Raw genomic sequence first — 15,277 nt, 5'->3', positions numbered from 1 at the left:
TTGGTTTGTTCTCAGTTGTATCTTTTTCATTTTTACTGCATGGGACAGTACAGTACCTTGCTGTACGCTACTGGAAAGAAACACTTTCTGTTCCTGATTCTGGTTGGCTCGATTACTGAGCACCGGAGAGGCCGTCCTGCCAAATACCAGCCCCACCCTCCCCCGCTGCCGTTTCCCCTCACAACTATGCAAGGTGATGTGTAATAAGGAAACACCCCCTCGCATGCCGCCACTGCAGGGGAAATCATTTGATGGTCCGCTGATCATCGATTGCTTTCTTGCCTTCGCAAATTAAAGTCAAATAATTACAGTATTTGCAATCACACAGTACAGTACAGTACTGCAAAGATGGAATAACAGAATGAATGCAGTACTGTATACTCAGTATGTGGTGGGCTGCCTGTCATGTGTGGGCCTGGGGCCACAACGTAAAACACGAAGCAAGGCCAACAGACACATCGGCCTACAATTGTGCTTATGTTTGTCATTTTAATAATGTACTGTAAAAAAAATTATTTTAGGCAAAATAATTTCAGAACTTTGCCCAATTACTGCTTACTGCACGCAGCGGAGGGTAATTTCTCTCATACATATTTACTACACGCCTGGATCCTGAAACAGTCTCCCATTTATAGTTCTTACTGTACTGTATCTCCTATTCCGCTGAATCATACTGTACAGTACAGTAAATTAAATCTCCAGGAGTGTTTACCACAGCAGCCAGGGTTATAGGGTACCAAGGAATAAGTACTGTATGGACAGTGCTTGGTGCTGTATGACTGCTACAGTGACGTATCTGTGCAAAGTACTGTACTGTAGTCCTTAATGTTGCACACCTACAGTAGTCCACCCTGCAGTAGAGAACACATCCTGTGTACCAGCAAGCTTTTGAAGGAACCCATACATTACCCCCCCAAGCCACCTTGTAAGGTGCAGGGCGGCAGGTTCACATCCAATACAGTACAGTATATTACATGTGATTCTTTTGCATATATTGATATACTGTAGGACAAGCACATACTGTACTGCCCCTGTAAAATTTGCCCTACATTACATCAGTACTGTATATACAATACCTAGAATATTCACTTAGTGGATTCTGGTGGCTTTCATCAGTTGAGCCCTTACTGTACAACAAATCAATAAAAGTAGTAACAGGTAGTTTGTACTAGAGGCATAGAGTACTGTAGAAATGGCCTACTGCACAGTACTGTAAGTTGTTCATTGCACTGTTGCATAAAATGTTGGAAGTACCCTACTACAGTTCTGTATGTACTGTACAATTTCTACTGTGCTGTATTTCACACAGCCGGAAGCAGTGTAGCGTAATGAGACGCGCGGACAGCAGCGCCCTTATACAAGTGTAACCTAGGCTGTTGTTAGCTCCATAGCCGTGGGCTCCCATGAAGCCCTGGCTGGCACCCAGAAGCCATTGTTGTTAACCCCCTCAGTGCTGGAGTCTGGCCTGCTTGTACTGTATGACATTCCTACTGTAACGTAAATCTAACCAGTGTAGCGTAATGAGACGCATGGACAGCAGCGCCCTCACACAAGTGTAACACCATACTACATCTCTTTCTCACACATGCACAAACACAGAAGGTAGCAGACTAGCTTTCGAAGCTTTTGCCTCCAGCAGGCTTGCTAGTTGTTGATAGGTGCTCACTGGCTAAGCTGGATGGTGGACACAGGTGCAGACTTGGAGGGTTGGAAAGCACCAGTGGACTATCCGGTCTTACAGGAAACACACGCACACATTGGTAGGAGCAGGATAATGACATTTAATGACATATGGAACAAGTGGATAAAGTCTCTCCCTCTGCACAATATATGGTGGAAACCAATAATAATTCACCAAGTAATAAGTAAGAGGGGAACAGATACATGAAAGCTAATTCGGATCCACAATAATTCACAGTAGAATATGTATAAACATAAGAAATGAAGGTTTAATATACGAGATACACAATCGCACTAATCTACTAAAGAAATTCACAGAAGGGTATCACAGGTGTAGTGACCGCGGTGTCACAGGTGTAGTGACGGCGGCGTCACAGGTGCAGCGATGGCGGAGGATGGTGTAAGAGGGAGAGGGCAGATTATATGTGCACAAGTAAGATAATCAACTAAAAAACCAATGGGAGTTCTACTGAAAACAGGTGTTGCCCATAGTAAATTTGCCATATTCTCCATTCATATTTTTAGACCATATATGGCCGACCGTAGTAAATTTACCCCATAGAATCTGATTGGTAGAACTCCCATTTTATGTAAATGTACCCCTAAGTACTTGGAAATAGTTTCTGACCTATATGAGTCTTCCCATGTCTATTAAGATGAGATTTGCATGTAAAACATTTCCCACACTCAGTGCATGGAAACGGCTTCTCTCCTGTGTGAGTTCGTTGATGCGTAACAAGATCTGATTTGTGTTTAAAACATTTCCCGCACAAAGAGCAAGAAAATGGCTTGTCATCTGCGTGACTTTTCTGATGTGTAAGAAGATTTGCATTCAAGGTAAAACATTTCCCACACTCAGAGCATGAAAATGGCTTGTCACCTGTGTGAATTCTCTGATGTCTAATAAGATCTGATTTTTGTATAAAACTTTTCCCACACTCAGGGCATAGACAAGGTTTCTCACCTGTGTGATTTCTCAAATGTCTAGCAAGATGTGATTTCATGGAAAAACATTTCCCACACAAAGAGCATTGAAATGGCCTCTCGCCTGTGTGACTTCTCTGATGTATAGAAAGATGTGATTTCACTGAAAAACATTTCCCACACAAAGAGCATTGGAATGGCCTCTCACCTGTGTGCTTTCTCTGATGTTTAACAAACTCTGATTTGCTTGTAAAACATTTCTCACACTCAGTACATGCAAATGGCTTCTCACCTGTGTGACTTCTCTGATGTCTAACAAGATATGATTTGTGATCAAAAGATTTCCCACACTCAGGACATGGAAATGGCTTCTCACCTGTATGTTTTTTCACATGTGCAACAAGACACTTTTCCTGTGCAAAACTTTTCCCACACTCACAGCATAGAAATGGTTTCTGACCCATGTGATATTTCAAATGTCTAGCAAGTTCTGATTTGCTTGTAAAACATTTCTCACACTCAGAGCATGGAAATGGCTTCTCACCTTTGTGACTTCTCTGATGACTAACAAAATATGATTTAGTTTTAAAACATTTCCCACACTCAGTACATAGGAATGGCTTCTCACCTGTGTGACTTTTCTGATGTCTAATAAGACCTGATTTTTGTGTAAAACATTTCCCACACTCAGTACATGGAAATGTTCTCTCACCTGCCTTAGCTGGCTGATGGGTAATAATCGGTTTGTTCTGTGTAGAACGTGTGGAATCTTTACAATGAAGCAATGCATCTTCTTTCATAGATGTTACAGATCTACCAATACAAGAGTGATCAGGAAAACATTTCCCATGATCGGAAAGGTCAGACGATATAACTGGGGTGATAGGATTTTCTTCCATTTGGATAATATCTTCTATTTCACCATCTGGAGATACAACGAGGTGATCCTCAGAGACATTCCGGCTGTTACATCCATCTGCTGGGAATAAAATGTAACAAAGCCAAATAACAATAATTAGCGATGACATAAGATTACGAGGCTTTGGAAAACTGATTGAAAGACAACATTAATGGGAATAAAATGTAACAATACTAAATAATAATTGGGGGGGGGGGGGGGGCTATTATATTTAAACTTTAATTTTAAACACTTTGTGGACAAAACCATGAAGAGATCTCACAGATCTGTTCCCAATTCTCTCTAATCTGTATACGATCCTCACAGAGCCGCGCCCGGACCCCTCACTCAGCCGCGCCCAGACCCCTCACAGAGCCGCGCCCAGACCCCTCACAGAGCCGCGCCCAGACCCCTCACAGAGCCGCGCCTGGATCTCACTGATATGTGTATGACCCTCACAGAGCCGCGCCCGGATCTCACTGATCTGTATATGACCCTCACAGAGCCGCACCCGGACCCCTCACAGAGCCGCGCCCGGATCTCACTGATATGTACAGTATATGACCCTCACAGAGCCGCGCCCGGATCTCACTGATATGTACAGTATATGACCCTCACAGAGCCGCGCCCGGATCTCACTGATATGTACAGTCCATGACCCTCAAAGAGCCGCGCCCTGATCTCACTGATATGTACAGTATATGACCCTCACAGAGCCGCGCTCGGATCTCACTGATATGTACAGTATATGACCCTCACAGAGCCGCGCCCTGATCTCACTGATATGTACAGTACATGACCCTCACAGAGCCGCGCCCGGATCTCACTGATATGTACAGTATATGACCCTCACAGAGCCGCGCCCGGATCTCACTGATATGCATATGACCCTCACAGAGCCGCGCCCGGATCTCACTGATATGTATATGACCCTCACAGAGCCTCGCCCGGATCTCACTGATATGTATATGACCCTCACAGAGCCTCGCCCGGATCTCACTGATATGTACAGTATATGACCCTCACAGAGCCGCGCCCTGATCTCACTGATATGTACAGTACATGACCCTCACAGAGCCGCGCCCGGATCTCACTGATATGTACAGTATATGACCCTCACAGAGCCGCGTCCGGATCTCACTGATATGTATATGACAATCACAGAGCCGCGCCCGGATCTCACTGATATGTACAGTATATGACCCTCACTCAGCCGCGCCCGGATCTCACTGATATGTACAGTATATGACCCTCACTCAGCCGCTGCCCCGGATCTCACTGATATGTATATGACCCTCACAGAGCCGCGCCCGGATCTCACTGATATGTACAGTATATGACCCTCACAGAGCCGCGCCCGGATCTCACTGATATGTGTATGACCCTCACAGAGCCGCGCCCGGATCTCACTGATATGTGTATGACCCTCACAGAGCCGCGCCCGGATCTCACTGATATGTACAGTATATGACCCTCACAGAGCCGCGCCCGGATCTCACTGATATGTACAGTATATGACCCTCACAGAGCCGCGCCCGGATCTTACGGATATGTATATGACCCTCACAGAGCCGCGCCCGGATCTCACTGATATGTACAGTATATGACCCTCACAGAGCCGCGCCCGGATCTCACTGATATGTACAGTATATGACCCTCACAGAGCCGCGTCCGGATCTCACTGATATGTACAGTATATGACCCTCACAGAGCCGCGCCCGGATCTCACTGATCTGTGTATGACCCTCACAGAGCCGCGCCCGGATCTCACTGATATGTACAGTGTATGACCCTCACAGAGCCGCGCCCGGATCTCACTGATCTGTGTATGACCCTCACAGAGCCGCGCCCGGATCTCACTGATATGTGTATGACCCTCACAGAGCCGCGCCCGGATCTCACTGATATGTATATGACCCTCACAGAGCCACGCCCGGATCTCACTGATATGTATATGACCCTCACAGAGCCACGCCCGGATCTCACTGATATGTATATGACCCTCACAGAGCCGCGCCCGGATCTCACTGATATGTACAGTATATGACCCTCACAGAGCCGCGCCCGGATCTCACTGATATGTACAGTATATGACCCTCACTCAGCCGCTGCCCCGGATCTCACTGATATGTATATGACCCTCACAGAGCCGCGCCCGGATCTCACTGATATGTATATGACCCTCACAGAGCCGCGCCCGGATCTCACTGATATGTATATGACCCTCACTCAGCCGCGCCCGGATCTCACTGATATGTATATGACCCTCACAGAGCCGTGCCCGGATCTCACTGATATGTATATGACAATCACAGAGCCGCGCCCGGATCTCACTGATATGTATATGACCCTCACTCAGCCGCGCCTGGATCTCACTGATATGTATATGACCCTCACAGAGCCGTGCCCGGATCTCACTGATATGTATATGACAATCACAGAGCCGCGCCCGGATCTCACTGATATGTATATGACCCTCACTCAGCCGCGCCCGGATCTCACTGATATGTATATGACCCTCACTCAGCCGCGCCCGGATCTCACTGATATGTATATGACCCTCACAGAGCCGCGCCCGGATCTCACTGATATGTATATGACCCTCACAGAGCCGCGCCCGGATCTCACTGATATGTATATGACCCTCACTCAGCCGCGCCCGGATCTCACTGATATGTATATGACCCTCACAGAGCCGTGCCCGGATCTCACTGATATGTATATGACAATCACAGAGCCGCGCCCGGATCTCACTGATGTGTATATGACCCTCACTCAGCCGCGCCCGGATCTCACTGATATGTATATGACCCTCACTCAGCCGCGCCCGGATCTCACTGATATGTATATGACCCTCACAGAGCCGTGCCCGGATCTCACTGATATGTATATGACAATCACAGAGCCGCGCCCGGATCTCACTGATATGTATATGACCCTCACTCAGCCGCGCCCGGATCTCACTGATATGTATATGACCCTCACAGAGCCGTGCCCGGATCTCACTGATATGTATATGACCCTCACAGAGCCGCGCCTGGATCTCACTGATATGTATATGACCATCACAGAGCCGCGCCCGGATCTCACTGATATGTATATGACCCTCACAGAGCCGCGCCCGGACCTCACTGATATGTATATGACCCTCACAGAGCCGCGCCCGGATCTCACTGATATGTATATGACCCTCACAGAGCCGCGCCCAGATCTCACTGATATGTATATGACCCTCACAGAGCCGCGCCCGGATCTCACTGATATGTATATGACTGTCACAGAGCCGCGCCCGGACCTCATGCATTCAATGTTCATGAGATATATACTGGATTGGTTTCACGGCACGGAATCCTATACTCCATATTCCGTACGCCCCTGCCGCCCTCTTCCATGTTCTGCACTCTGATCTACCCCAGGAGGTGTTAGATATCATTTATTTGCTGACACGTTTCTTTCATGGCTGGTTATCAACAAAACAAAACTGAGCCGTAGACACCAGGGTACAAAATAGGCCTCATTATGGAGAAATCCCAAGTTTCAACCGGGCCTGCTGAATTCGGCATTCACAAGATGGAGGTCTAAGGGGATACTGGTTATCCAGAACATTTGTGATCCCGGAGGTCTCTGTCCAGGATTTAGTTGTCCCTGGCCCATGGGAAATTTATGTACCTCCAGTTCAGACATTATGCCCAATCTATGCAATCCCCAACACCTCAATCTATTACTCCTGACCCTTTACATTCTGTGTTTGTTCTCGGTTACACTGGGCCCTACAGACTCAAATACTGATACGCCGACTTATTACCGGTGGCATATAACACAATATGGGCTGCGCTTGCCTCAAAGTGGGACACGAACTCCCCTCAGGGTCTCACACGAACAAAGCCCTGCATTTGGCCATGCTCCAGGAGGTCCACCTGAATACGTTACATCGGACTTATATCTCGCAGTCTCAGAGAAAGTTCTTTGTGCCTGGCGATCTGGGATTATGTTTAAAATGTAAAAGTTACGTGTTTCCCTCATTTTATCACAACATGTGGGACTGTGGGAGAATCCGCAAATTCTGGGACAAGGTTATTGTACTGGTCAATAATGTCTGTACACAAAGATCCGCTGGTGATGCTCCTGGCAAACTTCTCTAACTGGGATCTGCGGGTCTGTAAAATGGTGCAGACTCCCTTTCGAACCATAACGGGCGCAAAGAAAGTTAATTTACGCTCCTGGGCGTCGTCAGCTCCACCTTTCTGGTAAGCCGCAAAGATAACTTTGCTGCAATTACTATATATGGATCGGGTGGGCTGCTCTCCATGGGCGGAGTTGTGAAATTTCATAAAAAATGGGGGATTTACATTGATTACCTGGATCCTGTTCTACAGACCCAAATTTATACAGTGTTTGAGGGTACAACTCGACTTGGTACCTGCACCGATCATAGTTAACGTAGATTACCACACCGGGCTGTCTTGAGCTTGTAGCGGGAGGAGTGTGACGGGTTAAGTTGAATCAATTCGAAATGCATTTCTTTTTTATAATTTTATTTTCTTATGTCATAATACCGAAATAAGGGTGACAATTTTGCCCTGCACAGCTGCTCCACAGTAGCACCACTACGGACAGCCCAAAAAGCACTCACCGACCGTGTGGAGTGAGCCCGAACCCCAGCAGAGACAGGAAGGCCAGATTCCGCACAGGCCTGGTGGATAGTGGATCTGATCCAATGAGCGAAGAATCGCCCTGTCCGGATGGAAGACAAGACAAGGGGAGCGGCGCGAAACGGCCGACAAGTTGGACACCCGCCTAGCCGAAGCAATGGCTAACGGGAAGATTGTTTTCTAAGTGAGCCACGGCAGGTCGACCGATCGCAAGGGTTCAAACGGAGGGAAATGTAGAGCTTGGAGGACCAGGGAGAGGTCCAGATCTGGATAACCCCCTGTAGGAAAGTACGGACAACTGGTAGAAGAGCCAGTTTTCTCTGGAACAGGACCAACAACGCCGAGATCTGCACAGTTAGAGAGGAAAGGCGTAAACCGGCCCCTAAGCCCGACTGGAGGAAGGATAAAACCTTAGATAATCTATGGAGCATGGGGTTAAGCCCCCTTGCCGTACACCAAGAAAAGAAGGCCCTCCAGATTCTATAACAGGCTCCCGCTGAACACGGACTACGTGCCCGAAGCATAGAAAAGATTACTTGTGAAGAAAAACCTTTCGCCCGCAAGAGGGACGCTTCAAACAGAGACGGGGGAGATGGAACGGAGGGTCCGCTGACAATCCCAAGAGGTCCGCGTACCAGGGCCGCCGGGGCCAATAATCAAGGTTCTTCCCTCCACTTTGAATTTTGCGGAGAATCCTGGGAAGGAGATATATCGGGTGGGAACATGTACATTTGGCGACACAGCCAAGGTAACGATAGGGCATCTGTGAGACAGGTGCCCGGATCTCTGGTGCGAGACCCGTACTTCTGGACCTTGTAGTTGTGGCGATTTGCCATCAAGTCCTCTCCCGGAGCTCCGCATCTGTCCACGACTGCGGGTTCCTCCCTGGTGATTGCTATCTGACTGGATTTGAACGGGGCGACCTTGAAGCAAGGGGCGGGCCAAAGGGCTTTGTATATCGCCCTCAGTTCCAGGTGATTGATGTGGCTTCTCCCTTGCAGTCCATAAACCCTGGAAGGATCTCTGACAGGTGACCGCTCCCCATTCACGCAGACTGGCGTCTATAGTCAGGAGGACCCACTCCCAGATCCAAAAAAGGAGACTTGTCTATAGGTTCTGGGAGAGGAGCCACCACGTAAGGGACAGGCGAACTTCCTGAGAGAGAACAATCCTCTGTGCCTTGATGTGGCTGTGTGAACCGTCCCATTGGGCCAGAAGCTCCCACTGAAGTGGACGGGAGTGGAACTAGGAATATCTCACCATCTCCAAGGTGGAAACCATCGAGCCCGGGACCCGCATGCAGGCATGAATGGAGACCTTCATGTGTTTGAGAAGATCCCAGATATAATAAGGGCTGATGGCTCCTGATGTATGAGATACACCAGAGAGTGCGAGGAGGAGACTGGTCAGATCTCTGGGCTGGTAACACAGTGACATGATGTGAGGGGGAGAGCAGGAGTATAATAGGGGCTGATGGCTCCTGATGTATGAGATACACCAGAGAGTGTGGGGAGGAGACTTGTCAGATCTCTGGGCTGGTAACACACAGTGACATGATGTGAGGGGGAGAGCAGGAGTATTATAGGGGCTGATGGCTGCTGATGTATGAGATACACCAGAGAGTGTGGGGAGGAGACGGGTCAGATCTCTGGGCTGGTAGCACACAGTGACATGATGTGAGGGGGAGAGCAGGAGTATTATAGGGGCTGATGGCTGCTGATGTATGAGATACACCAGAGAGTGCGGGGAGGAGACTGGTCAGATCTCTGGGCTGGTAACATACAGTGACATGATGTGAGGGGGAGAGCAGGAGTATAATAGGGGCTGATGGCTCCTGATGTATGAGATACACCAGAGAGTGCGAGGAGGAGACTGGTCAGATCTCTGGGCTGGTAACACACAATGACATTATGTGAGGGGGAGAGCAGGAGTATAATAGGGGCTGATGGCTCCTGATGTATGAGATACACCAGAGAGTGCGGGGAGGAGACTGGTCAGATCTCTGGGCTGGTAACACACAGTGACATGATGTGAGGGGAGAGCAGGAGTATAATAGGGGCTGATGGCTCCTGATGTATGAGATACACCAGAGAGTGTGGGGAGGAGACTGGTCAGATCTCTGGGCTGGTAACACACAGTAACATGATGTGAGGGGGAGAGCAGGAGTATAATAGGGGCTGATGGCTCCTGATGTATGAGATACACCAGAGAGTGCGGGGAGGAGACTGGTCAGATCTCTGGGCTGGTAACACACAGTGACATGATGTGAGGGGGAGAGCAGGAGTATAATAGGGGCTGATGGCTCCTGATGTATGAGATACACCAGAGAGTGCGGGAGGAGACTGGTCAGATCTCTGGCTGGTAACACACAGTGACATGATGTGAGGGGAGAGCAGGAGTATAATAGGGGCTGATGGCTCCTGATGTATGAGATACACCAGAGAGTGCGGGGAGGAGACTGGTCAGATCTCTGGGCTGGTAACACAGTGACATGATGTGAGGGGGAGAGCAGGAGTATAATAGGGGCTGATGTAACCTGATGTATGAGATACACCAGAGAGTGCGGGGAGGAGACTGGTCAGATCTCTGGGCTGGTAAGACACAGTGACATTATGTGAGGGGGAGAGCAGGAGTATAATAGGGGCTGATGGCTCCTGATGTATGAGATATACCAGAGAGTGCGGGGAGGAGACCGGTCAGATCTCTGTGCTGGTAACACACAGTGACATGATGTGAGGGGGAGAGCAGGAGTATAATAGGGGCTGATGGCACCTGATGTATGAGATACACCAGAGAGTGCGGGGAGGAGACTGGTCAGATCTCTGGGCTGGTAACACACAGTGACATGATGTGAGGGGAGAGCAGGAGTATAATAGGGGCTGATGGCTCCTGATGTATGAGATACACCAGAGAGTGCGGGGACGAGACTGGTCAGATCTCTGGGCTGGTAACACACAGTGACATGATGTGATGGGGAGAGCAGGAGTATAATAGGGGCTGATGGCTGCTGATGTATAAGATACACCAGAGAGTGCGGGGAGGAGACTGGTCAGATCTCTGGGCTGGTAACACACAGTGACATGATGTGAGGGGAGAGCAGGAGTCTAATAGGGGCTGATGGCTGCTGATGTATGAGATACACCAGAGAGTGCGGGGAGGAGACTGGTCAGATCCCTGGGCTGGTAACACACAGTGACATGATGTGAGGGGAGAGCAGGAGTCTAATAGGGGCTGATGGCTGCTGATGTATGAGATACACCAGAGAGTGCGGGGAGGAGACTGGTCAGATCCCTGGGCTGGTAACACACAGTGACATGATGTGAGGGGGAGAGCAGGAGTATAATAGGGGCTGATGGCTCCTGATGTATGAGATACATCAGAGAGTGCGGGGAGGAGACTGGTCAGATCTCTGGGCTGGTAACACACAGTGACATGATGTGAGGGGGGAGAGCAGGAGTATAATAGGGGCTGATGGCTCCTGATGTATGAGATACACCAGAGAGTGCGGGGAGGAGACTGGTCAGATCTCTGGGCTGGTAACACACAGTGACATGATGTGAGGGGGGAGAGCAGGAGTATAATAGGGGCTGATGGCTCCTGATGTATGAGATACACCAGAGAGTGCGGGGAGGAGACTGGTCAGATCTCTGGGCTGGTAACACACAGTGACATGATGTGAGGGGGGAGAGCAGGAGTATAATAGGGGCTGATGGCTCCTGATGTATGAGATACACCAGAGAGTGCGGGGAGGAGACTGGTCAGATCTCTGGGCTGGTAACACACAGTGACATGATGTGAGGGGGGAGAGCAGGAGTATAATAGGGGCTGATGGCTCCTGATGTATGAGATACACCAGAGAGTGCGGGGAGGAGACTGGTCAGATCTCTGGGCTGGTAACACACAGTGACATGATGTGAGGGGAGAGCAGGAGTCTAATAGGGGCTGATGGCTGCTGATGTATGAGATACACCAGAGAGTGCGGGGAGGAGACTGGTCAGATCCCTGGGCTGGTAACACACAGTGACATGATGTGAGGGGAGAGCAGGAGTCTAATAGGGGCTGATGGCTGCTGATGTATGAGATACACCAGAGAGTGCGGGGAGGAGACTGGTCAGATCTCTGGGCTGGTAACACACAGTGACATGATGTGAGGGGGAGAGCAGGAGTATAATAGGGGCTGATGGCTCCTGATGTATGAGATACACCAGAGAGTGCGGGGAGGAGACTGGTCAGATCTCTGGGCTGGTAACACACAGTGACATGATGTGAGGGGGAGCAGGAGTATAATAGGGGCTGATGGCTGCTGATGTATGAGATACACCAGAGAGTGCGGGGAGGAGACTGGTCAGATCTCTGGGCTGGTAACACACAGTGACATGATGTGAGGGGGAGAGCAGGAGTATAATAGGGGCTGATGGCTCCTGATGTATGAGATACACCAGAGAGTGCGGGGAGGAGACTGGTCAGATCCCTGGGCTGGTAACACACAGTGACATGATGTGAGGGGAGAGCAGGAGTATAATAGGGGCTGATGGCGCCTGACTCCCCCACTGAACAGATGTATTTGATTTATTAGTTTGTAGTCTATTCTGCAATAAGTGGTTTATTACTCACCTGTGCTGATATCTGTAGGGCTTTTCTTCTCCTTATATCGCTGGTCCCCCCTCACATCCGTCTCCTCCTCTTCCTGTACGTTATGAACTTTTTTACCAATCGAATGTTCCTGGGAATACAGAGGACGGGGACATCTCTCTGGGGTATTCCTGTTACTGGCCCCATCTGTAGGAGACACACAGTGACTGAGGACATGGTATATATGTGATTATCCTGGGAATACAGAGGACGGGGACATCTCTCTGGGGTATCTCTGTTACTGGCCCCATCTGTAGGAGACACACAGTGACTGAGGACATGGTATATATGTGATTATCCTGGGAATACAGAGGACGGGGACATCTGTCTGGGGTATTCCTGTTACTGGGCCCATCTGTAGGAGACACGCAGTGACTGAGGACATTGTATATATGTGATTATCCTGGGAATACAGAGGACGGGGACATCTGTCTGGGGTATTCCTGTTACTGGGCCCATCTGTAGGAGACACGCAGTGACTGAGGACATTGTATATATGTGATTATCCTGGGAATACAGAGTACGGGGACATCTCTCTGGGGTATTCCTGTTACTGGGCCCATCTGTAGGAGACACGCAGTGACTGAGGACATTGTATATATGTAATTATAAGATGCTGGGTGTATATAGGGGACCCCCATACCTGCTCCCCTATGTACAATAAATGTCTCCTCTTACCCAGTGATGTGAGGGGCCGATGATTCTCCGTCATCACGTCCTTGTACAGACCCCTGTGTTCCTCTATATACTCCCCGTCCTGCATGGAGAGATAGACAGTGACATCCTCACACCTTATAGGCACCTGACACACACAATGGTACAGTCATCACCCAGACACATCCCCCGGTGTTACTGTATAACGTCCCATTCCCAGCAGTCACCTCTCCGGTCACATCCCCCGGTGTTACTGTATAACGTCCCATTCCCAGCAGTCACCTCTCCGGTCACATCCCCCGGTGTTACTGTATAACGTCCCATTCCCAGCAGTCACCTCTCCGGTCACATCCCCCGGTGTTACTGTATAACTTCCCATTCCCAGCAGCCACCTCTCCGGTCACATCCCCCAGTGTTACTGTATAACGTCCCATTCCCAGCAGTCACCTTTCCGGTCACATCCCCAGTGTTACTGTATAACGTCCCATTCCCAGCAGTCACCTCTCCAGTCACCTCCCACCATGTTACTGTATAATGTCCCATTCCCAGCAGTCACCTCTCCGGTCACATCCCCCGGTGTTACTGTATAACGTCCCATTCCCAGCAGTCACCTCTCCGGTCACATCTCCGGTGTTACTGTATAACGTCCCATTCCCAGCAGTCACCTCTCCGGTCACATCCCCCGGTGTTACTGTATAACGTCCCATTCCCAGCAGTCACATCACCGGTCACATCCCCCTTTGTTACTGTATAATGTCCCATTCCCAGCAGTCATCTCTCCGGTCACATCCCTGGTGTTGCTGTATAACGTCCCATTCCCAGCAGTCACCTCTCTGGTCACATCCCCCGGTGTTACTGTATAACGTCCCATTCCCAGCAGTCACCTCTCTGGTCATATCCCTGGTGTTACTGTATAACGTCCCATTCCCAGCAGTCACCTCTCCGGTCACATCCCCCGGTGTTACTGTATAACGTCCCATTCCCAGCAGTCACCTCTCTGGTCACATCCCCCAGTGTTACTGTATAACGTCACATTCCCAGCAGTCACCTCTCCGGTCACATCCCCCGGTGTTACTGTATAACGTCCCATTCCCAGCAGTCACCTCTCCTGTCACTTCCCCCGATGTTACTGTATAACGTCCCATTCCCAGCAGTTACGTCACCGGTCACATCCCCCTTTGTTACTGTATAATGTCCCATTTCCAGCAGTCATCTCTCAGGTCACATCCCCCGTTGTTACTGTAAAATGTCGCATTCCCAGCAGTCACCTCTCCGGTCACATTCCCCGGTGTTACTGTATAATGTCCCATTCCCAGCAGTCACCTCTCCGGTCACATCCCCCGGTGTTACTGTATAACTTCCCATTCCCAGCAGCCACCTCTCCCGTCACATCCCCCAGTGCTACTGTATAACTTCCCTTCCCAGCAGTCACTTCTCCGGTCACATCCCCTGGTGTTCCAATATAACGTCCCATTCCCAGCAGTCACCTCTCCGGTCACATCCCCGGTGTTACCGTATAATGTCCCATTCCCAGCAGTCACCTCTCCGGTCACATCCCCCGGTGTTAACGTATAACCCATTCCCAGCAGTCACCTCTCCGGTCACATACCCTGGTGTTACTGTATAACGTCCCATTCCCAGCAGTCACCTCTCTGGTCACATCCCCGGTGTTACTGTATAACGTCCCATTCCCAGCAGTCACCTCTCTGGTCAAATCCCCGGTGTTACCGTATAATGTCCCATTCCCAGCAGTCACCTCTCCGGTCACATCCCCCCGGTGTTACCGTATAACCTATTCCCAGCAGTCACCTCTCCGGTCACATCCCCGGTGTTACTG

General features: G+C 49.7%; 1 protein-coding gene across 1 annotated transcript in view; it reads right to left on the bottom strand.

Annotated features, from left to right (window-relative positions):
* Positions 1 to 1,761: 1,761 nt before the first annotated feature.
* LOC146007353 (uncharacterized) overlaps positions 1,762 to 15,277 on the bottom strand; it is an 83,230-nt gene continuing 69,714 nt past the window's right edge. The window contains exons 10-12 of the mRNA XM_083145702.1: positions 13,465 to 13,543; positions 12,769 to 12,933; positions 1,762 to 3,583 (exon numbers count right to left, since the gene is read on the bottom strand). Coding sequence (XP_083001828.1) covers positions 2,283 to 3,583; positions 12,769 to 12,933; positions 13,465 to 13,543 — 1,545 coding nt within the window. The 3' untranslated portion in view covers positions 1,762 to 2,282. The remainder of the gene's footprint in view (positions 3,584 to 12,768; positions 12,934 to 13,464; positions 13,544 to 15,277) is intronic.

This window comes from Crinia signifera, chromosome 6, assembly GCF_055691185.1.
Source record: "Crinia signifera chromosome 6, ASM5569118v1, whole genome shotgun sequence".
Lineage (NCBI taxonomy): Eukaryota > Metazoa > Chordata > Amphibia > Anura > Myobatrachidae > Crinia > Crinia signifera.
Note: the sequence above shows the minus strand (reverse complement) of the source record. Positions and strands in the feature narration are given on the sequence as shown.